Raw genomic sequence first — 14,926 nt, forward strand, 5'->3', positions numbered from 1 at the left:
TTATCACTGGAGAGTTGGATGGGAGCCAACATTTTCGTCAATTGAAAAAGAAAAATCCGTGTGAAAATCTACATTGACATTAACTAAAAATAAATAGGTTTCACAAATTGAAGCTTTTTTGTTGTTGATCCAATGACAAAAAAAACCCAAAACACACACACACACGCACACACGCACACACACACACACACACACACACACACACACACACACACACACACACACACACACACACACACACACACACACACACAACCTCTTCCAGGATGTGGTGGGTGGGTTTGGGGTCCAGATCCATCCACACCTGCCAGACTGTGTCTCAGCTGCTGACGTCAGCGCCGCCCCCCCGCAGGCCGTCTCCTCTCACAGGAAATGATCTGACCCCGTCCCTCGCTTGAAGGAAATTAAAGGTCTTATGAGCTCGCTTGAGTACCAGCCCCGAGTTTTTTTTTCCTCGCTCCTGTAATATTTCAACATTCTGACAATTTTGGACGCGGGGTCCCGAAGGTCAGATTTCTGAGCGGCCCCTCAAAGGCCCCCCCCCCAAGCGTCCGGGAGGCGGAGAGTCAGGGTTCAGAAAGTTCAGAAACTCCACTCCGGGATTTGGATTCGACCGGGTGGATTTCGCCGACGAGCGCCGACCCCGGGAAGCGGATCAGTGCACATGGGTGGAAGTATCCACCTCTGCAAACATGATGGTCCTCTAGTTACTGATCTAAAAGGGAGAGAGCGTCACCGAAACAGACTTTAATGTGTTAAGGCCGAAATAAACCCCCACGTAAAAACACAAACTCAGCCGCGTGGAGCTCCAGGCTGCTTTCTGAGATGTTTCGCCTGGAAGTTGTCAACGCAACGCCGCGAAGCTCCGCCCGCTGTACCGCGTGCTGCAGCGAGGAGGCGCCACAGCGAGAAACCAACAGGAAACTTGTCAGAGAGAAGCCTCAAAAAAATCTCATGTCTCTCATGTTTTTATTCACGTTTGTGTGTTTGTTTATCCATTACACAAGGACACCTCCGTTCAGCATCACTGACGAGCCTCTGGAGAAACATCCCTCGCTTACACATTTATTTCTCCTTTGAGAACGTCCTTTCTCCCCCCTGAGCGAGTCAGTTGATTTATTCTGTCCTTTTCCTCCGGCGCAGTAAGTACAACAACGCGTTCTACTCCACCAAGCGGATCAGATGTGTCCTCCACCGCCCCCTGCTGGGACGTGGAGGTTTTACCTCCACAGGAAGGGCCACGTCTGTACCACCCACACCTTGTGTTTGCAGTAAACAAGTCTACTCCGTGTGTGACTGTAAAACTATATATACAGATTCTTCTTCCCATTAGACGGCTCCTACAGGCGGACGCTGGGATCGGGGATCAGTGTGAACCTGCCGTCGTCATGCCGACTCCCTGAGGCTCCAGCTGCTTCTTGATGCTCTTGTCCAGCAGCAGCAGACTCTGCACAGCCAGGTTCCTGCAGTCTGCGTCGGCGTCGCCGTCGGCCACGTCTGACACGACAACACAAGGGATAACATGTCATCACCTGAGCTGCAGCCTGAGGACAGCACGTATAAAAAAAACCTGTTCCTCCTGCCGCCGGCAATAAACATTTGTATTAATAGGAACAATCATTTCTTCCCCAGACCGGAGGACGCTTCCCGTCGTATGGAATCAGGCGCTCCATAAAGTTAAAAAAATAAAATAAACTGATGATGAGCCAATCACGTCACTGATCCGAGAGCAGGAAATCCTGGATCCCTCTGTTCCCAGAAGAGAGTGTGTGCTTGCGTGCGTGCGGGTGCGTGTGTACACAGCTGCACCTTCAGGCCTTCTATGACAGTGAATTAAGATGAACAACATTCCTGTGTTCCTGAATAAGAGGATATTTATACAAGTTGGACAAATATTCTCTCCGGTTTCAAGTTCTTAAGCGATAATAAAAAACAAAAACAAGCGGATAAATCCTGAATTTTCACAGACACAAAGAGAAATAGTTGAGACTGTATTCAACTGGATGAATTCAATACCTCAGCTCCAAAAGAACAACGCTGAGGCCAAAATGTCATATTAGCACACTACTTAGTACGCCATGTTGTTTATTTGCAGACTATGTCAGCCATAGTACACATCAAATGTGTTTGAAAAGTACCAGGATGACACGGTACATCTGATGAGGAACCTTAGTATGCAAACGCTGCGCTGACGAGCGTATCCCATAATGCACCGCAAGGGAAAGACACCGCTGAAAGTTTCTATGTACTGTCGTCATGACAACGTGTGGAAGTGAAGCAGCTACATGACAGTGTAGTGGTGTAGTGCTCACCTGCCAGCCAGGTGGTGTAGGTGTTGTAGTGCTAACCTGCCAGCCAGGTGGTGTAGTGCTCACCTGCCAGCCAGGTGGTGTAGTGCTCACCTGCCAGCCAGGTGGTGTTGGTGGTGTAGTGCTCACCTGCCAGCCAGGCTCTGGTCTCCAGCAGCTGATCGCTGAGCTCCACCATCAGGCTCTCACTGGGCATGCTCAGAAAGACGGTGCAGACAGAGAACAGGACGCCCCGCCTCACCACCCTGACATAAACAAAGATATTATTATTATTATCATTATTATTATTATTATTATTATTATTGAAAATACAAAATAATGAATAATAATAATAATAATAAACTGATCATTCGATCCTTCCTTCCGTCTTTTCTGTGTGAATAATAACTGTATTGCGTTGGGATCGTTGGGATTTTTCCGTTTCCCATCTTTGTGTGAGTGTGCAACAAGGAAACACTGAAAGGTGTTTTTGGGGGAATGTTTAACACTCGGATGCCACTGGTTTCCATGTGAAAGAGGTCCTCTCGCACTTTGAGCCGTTACTGTGATTATGGGATGTAGAAATAGACCGGAATGTCGCCTTCGGCAGTGGCTTACTGGTCGGCATGGTAACGCAGGGCCCACACAAAGTCCAGCAGAGCTCGACCCATCTGACTGGACACCTGAGAGAACCAGCGATGGAAGAGAAGAGAACAGATGATTGATTTTCAAAACTCCTGTTCCATGAAGAGGACATTGAGGCTTAAAGACGGTTATTGTGGGGGGGGGCCTGGGCCTGATTGACAGGTCGCTCGTTCGAGCAAGGTGGGCGTGTCTCTTCCTCCCCACTGCCCCTCCCTCCTGCCAAGATGGCGGCAGACGCAAACCCAAACTCGAGGCTTCCAGTCCCACGTGCTTCCTCCATGACGTACACACTCCACAGTCATCAGGTACAACTCACGTTTACCCAGAAACCCTTGAAACTTTAGTTATGAGGCTGTGGAGCGTGACGCGTACCGGTGCATTGACGGCCAGATGCATGAGGAGGCCCATGGTGTGGACCAGCCGCCCCAGGACCAGGTGGTCACTGCCCAGAAGGTCAAAGGTCACCTGAGGCCTGGAACACAAGTGTAGCACGTCAGTGATGGGAAAGAGATTTATGTAAACAATTGGATGGACACCCACCCACCCCCACACACACCTGTCATAGTTCCTGAGCAGCGGGAAGAAGAAGTAGCCAGCGACTGGGGCGAACCTGTTGGGTGTGGCCTGAGGTGGAGGTTGTTTGGATCCCTAGAGGAGGGGGTCAGGAGGTCAGGAGGTCAGGTCTTTAATCACAGTTTAAATGTAATCACAGTTTGACTCTGTGTCAGCTTTTCCCGACCCAGGTTTGATTTAAATGTTGGCTCCATCGCTAAAAACGCTTCATAGCAACAACCTGCTCAACACTTTACAGGTGAGCAACGCGGCACTCTGCTGCAGCCTCTTACTTCCGTACAGTTCAATAGCTCACGTTTAAGAAACATGAAGCTCCTTATTTGAAAACAGGAAACCTGCATCATAGTCAGACATTCTTACCCCGAGGAAAAATATTGATTGTATTTCATCAGGTTTTATTGACTCTTTTGCACTTCCATAAGTCAGCTCTTTTGGTGTCATTTGGAGCAACGTAAAAGATTAGAAACAGGAAGTTAGAGACTACAAACTGGGAGTAAGAGAATAGAAACAGGGAGTAAGAGACTACAAACAGGAAGGTAGAGACTACAAACGGGAAGTACAAGATTAGAAACAGGAAGTTGCGTTGCATCCTACTGGCAACCTGCTGTAGCAACGTCATGCTCTGGTTGTACTGTAATGATTACAAGTAGTTTTAAATAAAATGTGACTGTTGACACTGTTGCTCACAACATGAAACCACTGAGACACGTGACCACAATGTGAGTTTCAGCTCTTTGCTCAGCTTTGGTTGTTGGTGGTTGTCCCTCCCCCGCTGCGTTCCTCCACAGTAAGGCGTTCTGCCAGGTCACACTAGGAACAGGCGTACGTGTGCATCGCTCACCTTGCTGATGATCCTGGTCTTGCTCTGGATTCTCCGCTCCACGACCCGTCTCCAGTGGGCGGGGTCGTCTCCGGGATACGAGCTCAGCTCAGCGACCGCAGCCGTTTGGTTGGCGGCGGTGACCGGCTGAGAGAGCTCCTGGGCCGACGCCGCCAGCACCTGGTGGAGGAAGAGGGAACGACCGTGACGGTTAGTCGTCACCTAAAATGTTCTGATCGTGACAGTCGGTCAAGATAAATAAATAAAACACCACAAATGGCTGTTTTTTTTTTTTTTGATTTTTCTTCCTACCTCCAGGATGTCCAGTCGCTGTCGCAGACTGTAGTTGAGAGAGTAAAACTCTGTGGTGAGATACTGCGTCACCTGCCGGAAAACACCAAGCAAAGAATCTCATCTCTGATCGGGAAACAAACGGTTTTAAAAGACGGCTACCTTTCTGTTTTTTTGGGGGAAATCAGCAGTCCATCGTTCCCGGATCGAGAAGAGAAGATCGATGCCCGTTTGATCCCGGTGTGTGTGTGTGTGTGTGTGTGTGTGTGTGAGAATGAGAGGGGCTGCATGCTAACTGTATTAGCCTAACACATGGCTGCAGATGGGATCAACCAGCCTAGCTCCTTTGAAACACCTTCCAGCACCTCAAAAGCTGAGTGATTGAAGCAACGCGTCGTGCGTCTTCATGACGAGTAATAAGGACGCACGGGGAGGAGCTACGCTAGTTGGAGAATCTGGCACCGACCTTTTCCTCTGAATCTGGGGAGGATGGACAAAAAGATCATTTTGCACAAAACGGCAGTATCCCCTACAACCCTTTAAAAAGATTCGAAGCGTGACGTTCTAGACGTATTGTGGGGTATTAAAAATGCGTTGAATGCGTTGTGCGTGGATGATAATTTTTATTGTTTTAAAATAAAGCCCCTGAATTATTTGGAGGTAAACTTGAGCCTGAGCGCGGCAACTTTTGCGGTGAAACCCGCTGAGCAGCAGGAAAGCACTGTTCAGACAAAGATGGCGGCTCTTACGGGGACGCAGTCGGTGACGGCGAGCGACACCATGGCGGAGAGTCTGAGAACCAGGAATCCCGCGACGCTGAACCTGTCCTCCATGTGGAGCAGGATCTTGGTCATCTGGACGCTGACCTGAAACCACCAGCGCGACACGTGGACCTCAGACACGGACCAGAAGAATCTGGGAAAAGCTCGGTTTTAAAAAAGGCTTCGACAACAACAAACAGGTTCCTCTTTCAAGACGACGGCAGAAGAGAAACCGAAAACATATCAAAAGGTTGAGTTTTAACTGTTAATGACTGGGTAAATCCAAGTTCTCACCCAAAAAACGACACACAAAGAAAAACTAATTCCAAAATGTGTTGTGGAGGTAGACACTGTTGTCAGGGTAAAGATGAGGTTGGAGCACGATGAACACATGACATTAACTCTCTGGATAAACACTGTGCCGTACGCTTTATTGTTTTAGGGCAACATAGATGATGACAACATTCTGACAAATAAGGTGCTTTGGATTTGTTTTCATGATTCTGCTTCTAAGCACTTCAACGCGTATCTCTCCAAAATAACTGTTGCTGCCAACAGTGCAAAACCAAACTGGGGGAAAAAAAAAATGTTGTGGTGTCCCACAGGGGTCTACACTGGGCCCACTATCATTCACATTATATGTAAATAACTTTGCTTTCCAAATCAACACATCACTGTAGTGTTACTCTCCAGGAGTTGTCAATCATACATCACTATCTGGCAGGCCAACACACAAGTCGGTGAAGTGAAAGGAAAGGTTAAAGGGAAGTTATTCTGTACTTCTGCCTTTTCCTGTTACAGCATAGCCTGTGCACAAATCATAGTGTACAAAGAAATGACTTGCTGACGTTGGTGTGGAACAACTACAGTGGCCTGACTTAACCCCGCTGAACACCTTTGGGTGGATTTGAAAGACCGGCTATGTGCCGGGTCTAATCACTCATAATAGCACCTCATAATACGTTCCCCGTGAATCCAGGCTCTTAAGGGTGATCGAAACTGATTTGTGCCAAGGGAGCTTGACGGCCGCCCGTCCTTCAAGGTGGAGTACCCCGAAGGACACGACACAATACTGGTTTCAAGCACGTTCCTATTTACCCTGGTGCTTTTTGAGTGGTTATTAGGAAAAACAGTCACCCTAAACTACTGTGACGTCCAGTGCATCAACATTTTGGACGGTCATAAACATCTAGAAGGGATCCGCATATCCCTGTTTTCATGTGCAAATCCCGACAGCAGCCCGGTGCCACCTGCAGGGACTCTGCATGTTCTGCTTCTGACCTCTCTGGCTGTGGAGACGTTCTCCCTCACCAGGCCGGCGGCGGCCCTCAGACTGAGCTCCACCCTGGTGGGGTCCTCAGACTTCTGCAGCGCTGTGGGGAGGGTAAAAGATGGAGGTTTGATTTAACAACTATCGTGCATTATCACACACACAGGCATACACAAACAGACACACACACAACCAAATATAAAGCCTGTTGGACATCCTGACCGACAAATATACATGTCATCATTATATAAACGAGAACTAAAAATGTTAAAATATCAATTTCATAGACGTGTTTCGCATACGTATTCAATTCACAAACGTCTTTCTTGTACATTTTATTTCTCCTTCTTTTGCAAATGTTATTGCTGTTTTGTTAATTGCTGCGCAAATTCCCACCAGGGATGAATCAAGCATCCATCCATCCATCTGTTATGCTGCATGCAAATGAGAATGTGTGGGAGAGTATTTACGGGATCATTTACATTTTATCCTGAAGAAACATTTAAATCATTTTGCTTTGAGAAAAGATCAGCTGTTCAGATCCCCTGGAATAAACAACAGCAGAGAACCAAGGCGGATGTCAGTGATAATTATTATGAAAAGCTCCCAAACGATTGCAAAAAGGTCAACAAAAGCCAAAGGCAGCAACACACAGTGACGATAATGATGGCGTGGAGTCTGTTCTCAGAGCGGTGTTGAGCGCACCTTCCAGACAGTCTCTCAGGTAGCGAGGGGGCAACGCCTGGTGCAGCTCCACGTCTCCAGACATGTCGTACGGAGTGAGCTCATCATCGCTGGCAGAAGATTAATAATAATAACAAAATAAATAATATAAATATAATAATAATAACAATAATAATAATAATATAATAAAATAATAATAACAAAAAATTAAAATAATAAAAAAAGAATAATAATAATATAATAATAATAAGAAGAATAATACTATTAATATCCACTACTGACTGTTTAAACATTGAATTCACAGAGGAAGTATCCTGCACATGGCAGCTTCAGAGCGTTTCAGCTCCAGCTCTGAAGCTCCATGTGTCTGTGGTCCCAGTTACCTGTCCAGCTCAGAGTCTGCTTCTCCTGCTGGTCTCTGTGGTTCTGGGTCCGGGACTTCCTGTGGGGGCGGAGTCAACGCTCCATTGCTGTGGGGGGAATTTATTCTGCATATGGGGGGAAAGAAGGGAACAACCTCATTTAATAATCAAAAGTTAAAACGACGTTAAAGTGAAATGTCTTGATAATAGAAGCAGGAAAGTTCCATTCTGGTCCAAAATTTGGGCCGACCACGGCACATACATGAAATGGTGGTAATGGTGGAAGTTTGTCGGAAATGAAAGTAAAGTGAAGCAGACAGGGCCTTAAACCAGTGTGGACCTGGTCTCTGTTTCCCCCAAACTGGGCCCAGCTGAAGATAGTGTGCAGCTGGTGTTGAAAACGGAAAACAAGATGGAGGCTGCCGCAGAGTTTGAATTCAAATGGGAGTTTGGAGGGAGATGCTTCTTACTGGGAGCTGGACTCTGGTTCCTCCACAACCACAGGAGACACCAGCGACCTGAGCTCCTCAGTCTCCTCATCCTTCTCATACTGAGAGACACACACACACACACACACACACACACACACACACACACACACACACACACACACACACACACACACACACACACACACACACACACACACACACACACACACACACACACACACAGTACTGAATAACATTCAATGTTTTTATTTAATAGCAATTAAAAAGGTTAAAACAACTTCTGCATATGTAGAAATAATGCAGGACTATCCATTAAATATTTACAATGAAAGGACTTTGAAAGGAATTTTTTAGCTCATAATCACATCTCACGAATCAAATTTATTTCTCCTGTATTTTCTTTGACCATTATGTGTGGAAACGTCCATTCGAAACAAACTTCCCTCCTGTGACCATCTGACTCGAGGCTTTTTGATAGGACGGAGGCCTCGGTTTGACCTTGGAGATCGAACCCCTCCACCTGGTTCTCACCTGGAACTGGAGCCGGGTGGAGCCGGGGTCCATGCAGGAGCTGAGACTCTCGCCCACCACCATGCCCACCCTGCGCAGCCGCACCACGTTGCTGTCCAGGTGGCTCTGCAGGCCTCCCAGCATGCACTGCAGCAGCTCTGACAGAGATTCATATGACCATCATATATATTTTACTATGATTAGCTTTTTTTTCCTCCTGCCTGTACTCTGCAATTTCCCTCCGGGGATGAATAAAGTATCTATCCATCTATTTATCTGTACTTGTTATATATGGTGTAATGTGTTGTGTTATTATTGTTTATTGTTTTGTTTTTTTAATTGGTCAATTTTAGCTTTACTGTATATTGCAGTTTTATTTTGCATTTATTGTATATTACCAAATTGATTTGTTGTATTTGGACAATATGTCAAATTTTAGGGGGTGTTCACAATCACAATCACATTAATATTTGGTTTCATGGAATTTTTCCACACAAACATACAAGTGACACCAAAAGCTTAGAACCGGCGGTGAAGAACAAAGTGGCGGTGGTGGAGGAGGAGGAGGTGCTGGTGGTGGTGGAGGAGGGGTGTAGTACCTGGCCGGAGCTCCTGCAGCTCCTCGCTCCCCAGCAGCCCCACACAAAGCAGCAAGGCCCTGCTGACGTAGAGCTGCTGCTCCAGGGGCGTGTGACGCACCGAGCTGGGGTTGGACCAGGTCTGGCACAGGGAGCGCAAGGCCTGGAAAAAAACATCACACAAACCAATATAATGAATAGAATACGGAAATGTGTGTTGTATAGTATATAACCTAATACTCAATGACAAGGATGTTACCCACTCTGCCTACATTGAAGCCTTGCCGACCACTTACAAAGACACAAAATAAATAAACAAAATACATGCAAATACACCCAAAAAACCTAAACAAAAGTATGGTGAAGCCACAGTAGTTTGGAGGTAGCGGTGGGCGCCCCACCTGTATGAGGAGGGGTCTTCTGTCTCGCTCCCCCGCCAGGTACCCCAGAAGGGTCCGCAACACTCCGGTCTGCAGGGAAACACGCATCACGCCTTCAAAACAACAACTCTCAATGGAATCATCACGACAGGCGGATTTGCAGATTTGTGGCGTCAACAGTTTCTGTGTCTGATGACCAATATATCTCGTCTGGTCAGAGGTTTTTTTTTGTTAGTTTTTTTTAAACACAAGAAAGTCTGACTTCAAGTTATTAACAGCCTGGAGAACGAAGGGCTATGGTGCAAACATTATCTGTATAATAGCGAACACTGCGGGGTGTAGCTTCTGACTCCATGTCATTAATGTACATGTAAAGAAGAGAGGACCAAGCATGGAGCCCTGGGGAACCTCCTAAGTGAGCTCTGAGGATTAGAACTACAGCCATCAACACATATGGATGGGATCGACCAGAGAGGTAGTTTCTGAACCAATTACATGATATTCTGTCAAAGCCAAGGCACCCAAATCGGACTAAAAGAGTATCATGAGCATGATTATCAAAAGATTTTGATGAATCCATTTACATTTACATTTACATTTACATTTACATTTAGTCATTTAGCAGACGCTTTTATCCAAAGCGACTTACAATTATTCAAACACCGACGGACGCAGCCATCAGGAGCAATTAGGGGTTAAGTGTCTTGCTCAAGGACACTACAGCATGCTATCAGGAGGAGCCTGGGATCGAACCAGCGACCTTTGGATTACTAGACGACCAGCTCTACCTCCTGAGCTACCATCCCCACTAATCCATACATAGGGCAACGCAGCTCTCCTTCCTACCTCGCAAAACAATTATGTAATTCAACACCTTATTGACCACTGTAACCGTGCTACGCTCAGGCCCAAAACCATATTGATACGAGTTTGTGCACCACTTTATGCGTAGATGCAGTACATGAATTGTACAAATACACTTGTCGAATCTGGAAGAGGAGGCGACAAGGCGTGTGACCTCTCACCTCGTATTTGTATTGCAGCAGCAGCAGCTTGTGAGTCATGACAAACTCCGCCTTTTTGCTCCTCAACACCAGGTTTCCCACGATCCTCGACAGCGCTTCAGGTCTGGGAGGAAAACAACGGGATGTTTCAGCGTTGAAGGCCCGTGACGCCCCCTGGACCCCCCCCCACCCCCCGCCCTGCCCATCAACATGTTCTTCCTCACCCGCTGACGGCCTGCACCAGGGCGCTGAGCACGGCCTCCAGCCATCGCTCCGGAACGTTCTCCATCAGCTTCCAGCAGACTCTCTGCCACACCATGTCTGAGCACGTGCAGAGCGACAGGCGAGGAGCCAGCACCGCAAACACCACCGCTGGAGAACCACCGGAGAGACACGGACACTCTTTTTTTTTTTTACACTGTTACTTGTTACATGTTTCAGTCTTAACCTTGTTTTTTGGAGACAGGACGTCCGGACACTTCTCACATTCGATGGGCAGTTCGGCCAACTCACCACTGTGTCCGTGGATACAAGCTTTTCCGAGCGTCTGAGCCACAAAGGTCAAGGAACAGTCTCTGTCGGCTGGAGAACAGTCGACACAAACACAGCAACACTTGTTCGTGAGGGAACTTTGATTCAATTCATTCCTATGTTTTTTGCACATCACCAATTTTTTTTCTATTTTCTATTTTTATTGCTTATTTGTTCTGGTGTGAGCTGCTGGGACACTGTCATTTCACCACGGGGACGAATATAATACCGACGGATCGATCTATGTACTGCACCTAAATGACCACACAACGATGGAGCGCCAGAATCTCATTTTCAACAGGAAGCCGTTCTCGATCCAAATAAACAAATGTGTTCAGAGCACAATATATATATATATATATATTGTTACACTATTTAGGCAAGAGTTTTCATGAAGAAATTCAAAAACGTTGCAATTATTTTGTATTTTGTAATGATTTTAACATTTTCCCTCCATATATTGTAGTTACAAATGACCAACAGACGAGGCATTTCAGTCGTTGAAACAGGGCAGCACCCACACCCACCTCGGAGGGCTTGGCAGGTCCTCTCCAGGGCAACCTGGATCTCCTGGGCCAGCAGGGGGTAGTACCGCTGGGGCAGGAAGAGCTCCCGGGTGTTGGGGTGCAGCCTGTTGGCGGTGAGGTCCGGCAGGCCCACCAGCCGGCCCAGCAGGGTCTCCCAGAGCTGGGGGGAGTCGCAGGGCCCGGCCCTCTGACAGTACGACCACAGCAGCTCTGCCAGGCCACCCCTCCGCAGGAACGTCTCCAGGATGTGGACCAGGCTGTCCAGCCCGGCGCTGGGGCTGATGGGTAGAGACAAACCGGCATCAGTAACAGTAGCGGGCGGTGTGCGGTGGGGACATTTGGGTTTTTCCCCCCAGATACAGTCTACTAAGTTTCACTGTGGATCTTTATGTTCATTAAAGATCACACAGAACTTAAAGGAGCCTTCCTTATTGGATGAACATAAACATCAAAAATCGATTTAATAAGCTATAACTCACATTATAGTCACATGTGTATCGTGTATTTTTTAACACAGTAACATCACATTTCATTTTATTTAAAACTACTTGCTACAATCACCACAGTACATTCAGAGTGTAACGTTGCGACAGCAGGTTTCCAGGAGGAAGCGACACAACTTCCTGTTTCTAGTCACTTATTTTCCTGCACCTAGTCTGCTATGTTAGTGTGGATTAAGCCAAAAGAGCAAGAGGAGTGCAAAACGGTCAATAAAACCCCAAAACCCCTGATGAGATGCATGGTTTGCCAGAATTGTTTTGGTGTCATATTATAGAAGAACGTCTGACTATATTACAAGCTTCCTGTCTGTTTAAGAAGGTTCTAAAATACTCGAACATTCCGACAGGACCCACCTGAGGGACCCGATTCCTTCCATCAAGACCAGCAGAGATTGTTCCGGGGGGCCGCGGAGGAACAGGCCGTCCCATAATTCCGTGCGCTGGTCTGCGCTGAGCACCTGCAGCCAGTCGGCGTTGATCTCACTGATGAGGACCTGCAGCGTGCGCGTGTAGTGGGACGTCCTGAACTCGGCTCGCTGAGCCGCGCCGCCCCCACTCGCCGCCTCCTCGTCGTCCACGTAGGTGTTGAGCGTGCGAAGGGCGCGGATCACTTCGGAGTTTTCTGCGGATGCGGAGAGCGTCCGGAGGCTCTGCGCCACCGCCAGGCGGACCTCAGCGTCCGGGGCGACGGACTGCATGGCTGGAGCGCAACTCAACCGCTTTGAAATAAACAACATAAAAAACACGAGTTCAACTGTGATACAAAACTGAATCAGGTGCAAATCAATGAGCGAAATGTCAAACGTGGAGGAAAGGAGCCGTACATCAAAACATGCGTTTAGTTGATATTAACATTTATTGTTTTTTTAGTAGTGTGATATCGTCATCTATTTTAGGGTCCATCCAGGGTTCCAACTCTCTTAAAAAAATACACTCCCAGGACATTTTTCATGACCCCAACATGTTTTCATATTAGACACTGTGACATATTTTCACTTATTTCTGCCGATTTGGCCTCTTCTCAAGGGAAACCAGGAGTATACAGATGTTTACTTAGCATCTCCCTGACTCTCCTACAGCAGTTTCTCCTGTTAGAATGGGACAGCTTACACTGACCTCTATCTGACTTCGGCATCGCCATTTGTGACCTCAGAAAGTGAAATCAGCAAAAAACAATATGTTCCTGCATCATAGGAAGCTGCAGTTTCAGGACTGCCGTCCTAGGACCCTACAGCGCCATGATAATTTTAAAGGTTTATTCCACCCAAATACTACTTTATGTCCAACAAGGTATGAGGTTAGAGATAGTTACGTTTAGGTATAATGTTAGAGATGATTAAGTTTAGGTATGAGGTTATAGATTGTTAAGTTTATGTATGAGGTCACACATGGTTAAGTTTAGGTATGAGGTCAAAGATGGTTAGGTTTAGGTATATGGTTATAGATGATTAAGTTTAGGTATAATGTTATAGATGGTTAAGTTTAGGTATAATGTTATAGATGGTTAAGTTTAGGTATAATGTTATAGATGGTTCAGTTTAGGTATAATGTTATAGATGGTTCAGTTTAGGTATAATGTTATAGATGGTTCAGTTTAGGTATATGGTTATAGATGGTTAAGTTTAGGTATAATGTTAGAGATGGTTCAGTTTAGGTATAATGTTATAGATGGTTCAGTTTAGGTATAATGTTATAGATGGTTCAGTTTAGGTATAATGTTATAGATGGTTCAGTTTAGGTATAATGTTATAGATGGTTAAGTTTAGGTATAATGTTATAGATGGTTCAGTTTAGGTATAATGTTATAGATGGTTAAGTTTAGGTATAATGTTATAGATGGTTAACTTTAGGTATAATGTTATAGATGGTTAACTTTAGGTATATGGTTATAGATGGTTAACTTTAGGTATATGGTTATAGATGGTTAAGTTTCCAATAGAGGGTTCCAAGAGAAGCAGGTTTCAAACATATAGATAAATATGGCAGTATATGTAAATATTAATTCTAAAATGAATATCGCTGAACAAAAGGAATGACTGGAAAACGACAACACAACAATACAGGTTTCCCAGGACGTGGCAACCCTGTGTGCCATCATGTGGTCTGAACTAATAAATAACAACTTATATAGTGTGTGTGTGTGTGTGTGTGTGTGTGTGTGTGTGTGTGCCTGTTCCTATGTGATTGTTTTGATAATAAATACCTGGTTTCACACCAACAAGTCCTACTGTGATCCTTCTGTGATCTGTGTGTAATCATGTGTCATAAACCGATGTTTCCCCACTGAAGGACAAACAATAACTAGTAACTCATTGCTTTTAAAAATGTATATTTACATTAAAAACACATTTGGTCCAACTTTAAGAAAAGCTGCGATCCCCGTCACTCACCTGTTATTGTCCCGCCTCTCGTTGCGCTCCACGGGAATACATTGTTTGCTGCAGCTATGTCTTCAATAAAAGGTATGAATGCATACAAGTTAAAGTAACCGTGTCGCTGTGTACACCACACACGCCCGCAACAGCTTCAACACATCCCGTCTCCATGTCGCATTGAGGCCATTCCTCCATCAGGGACGGTGCTCGCTCGCGCAGTGTCGTGGTCCCGTTCGTTTTGGTGCAGCAACAAAATATGTCCGGGCCGAGACTTGATTCGGAAGAAAGGTTCCGTCCGTTCCGAGGGGCGTCCCTAACGTTGTTGCTCAGTCCAACATCAAGTTTAATGTTATTATTATTATTATTATTATTATT

General features: G+C 46.0%; 1 protein-coding gene across 1 annotated transcript; it reads right to left on the reverse strand.

Annotated features, from left to right (window-relative positions):
• Positions 1 to 958: 958 nt before the first annotated feature.
• On the reverse strand, positions 959 to 14,769 carry telo2 (TEL2, telomere maintenance 2, homolog). The gene is made up of 21 exons (XM_080021935.1): positions 14,567 to 14,769; positions 12,531 to 12,895; positions 11,677 to 11,954; positions 11,132 to 11,200; positions 10,843 to 10,990; positions 10,640 to 10,742; positions 9,636 to 9,704; positions 9,256 to 9,397; positions 8,678 to 8,814; positions 8,165 to 8,244; positions 7,716 to 7,820; positions 7,354 to 7,442; positions 6,660 to 6,751; positions 5,367 to 5,483; positions 4,639 to 4,710; positions 4,348 to 4,506; positions 3,490 to 3,581; positions 3,306 to 3,405; positions 2,907 to 2,971; positions 2,439 to 2,554; positions 959 to 1,497 (listed from the first exon to the last, which is right to left on the reverse strand). The coding sequence occupies exons 2-21, from the start codon at positions 12,872 to 12,874 to the stop codon at positions 1,367 to 1,369; spliced, it is 2,508 nt and encodes an 835-aa protein (XP_079878061.1). The 5' UTR covers positions 12,875 to 12,895; positions 14,567 to 14,769; the 3' UTR covers positions 959 to 1,366.
• Between the last annotated feature and the right edge of the window lie 157 nt (positions 14,770 to 14,926).

The sequence above is a fragment of the Zeus faber genome, assembly GCF_960531495.2.
Source record: "Zeus faber genome assembly, chromosome: 20".
NCBI lineage: Eukaryota > Metazoa > Chordata > Actinopteri > Zeiformes > Zeidae > Zeus > Zeus faber.

Excerpts from the sequence above, each read along its gene's own strand:
- telo2 (XM_080021935.1), bottom strand. The coding sequence starts at position 12,874 with ATGCAGTCCGTCGCCCCGGACGCTGAGGTCCGCCTGGCGGTGGCGCAG. Across the intron at positions 11,201-11,676 it reads GACCTGCCAAGCCCTCCGAG|CCGACAGAGACTGTTCCTTG; the intron begins GTGGGTGTGGGT and ends ACTGTTCTCCAG. Across the intron at positions 4,711-5,366 it reads CCGTCACCGACTGCGTCCCC|GTGACGCAGTATCTCACCAC; the intron begins GTAAGAGCCGCC and ends GTTTTCCGGCAG.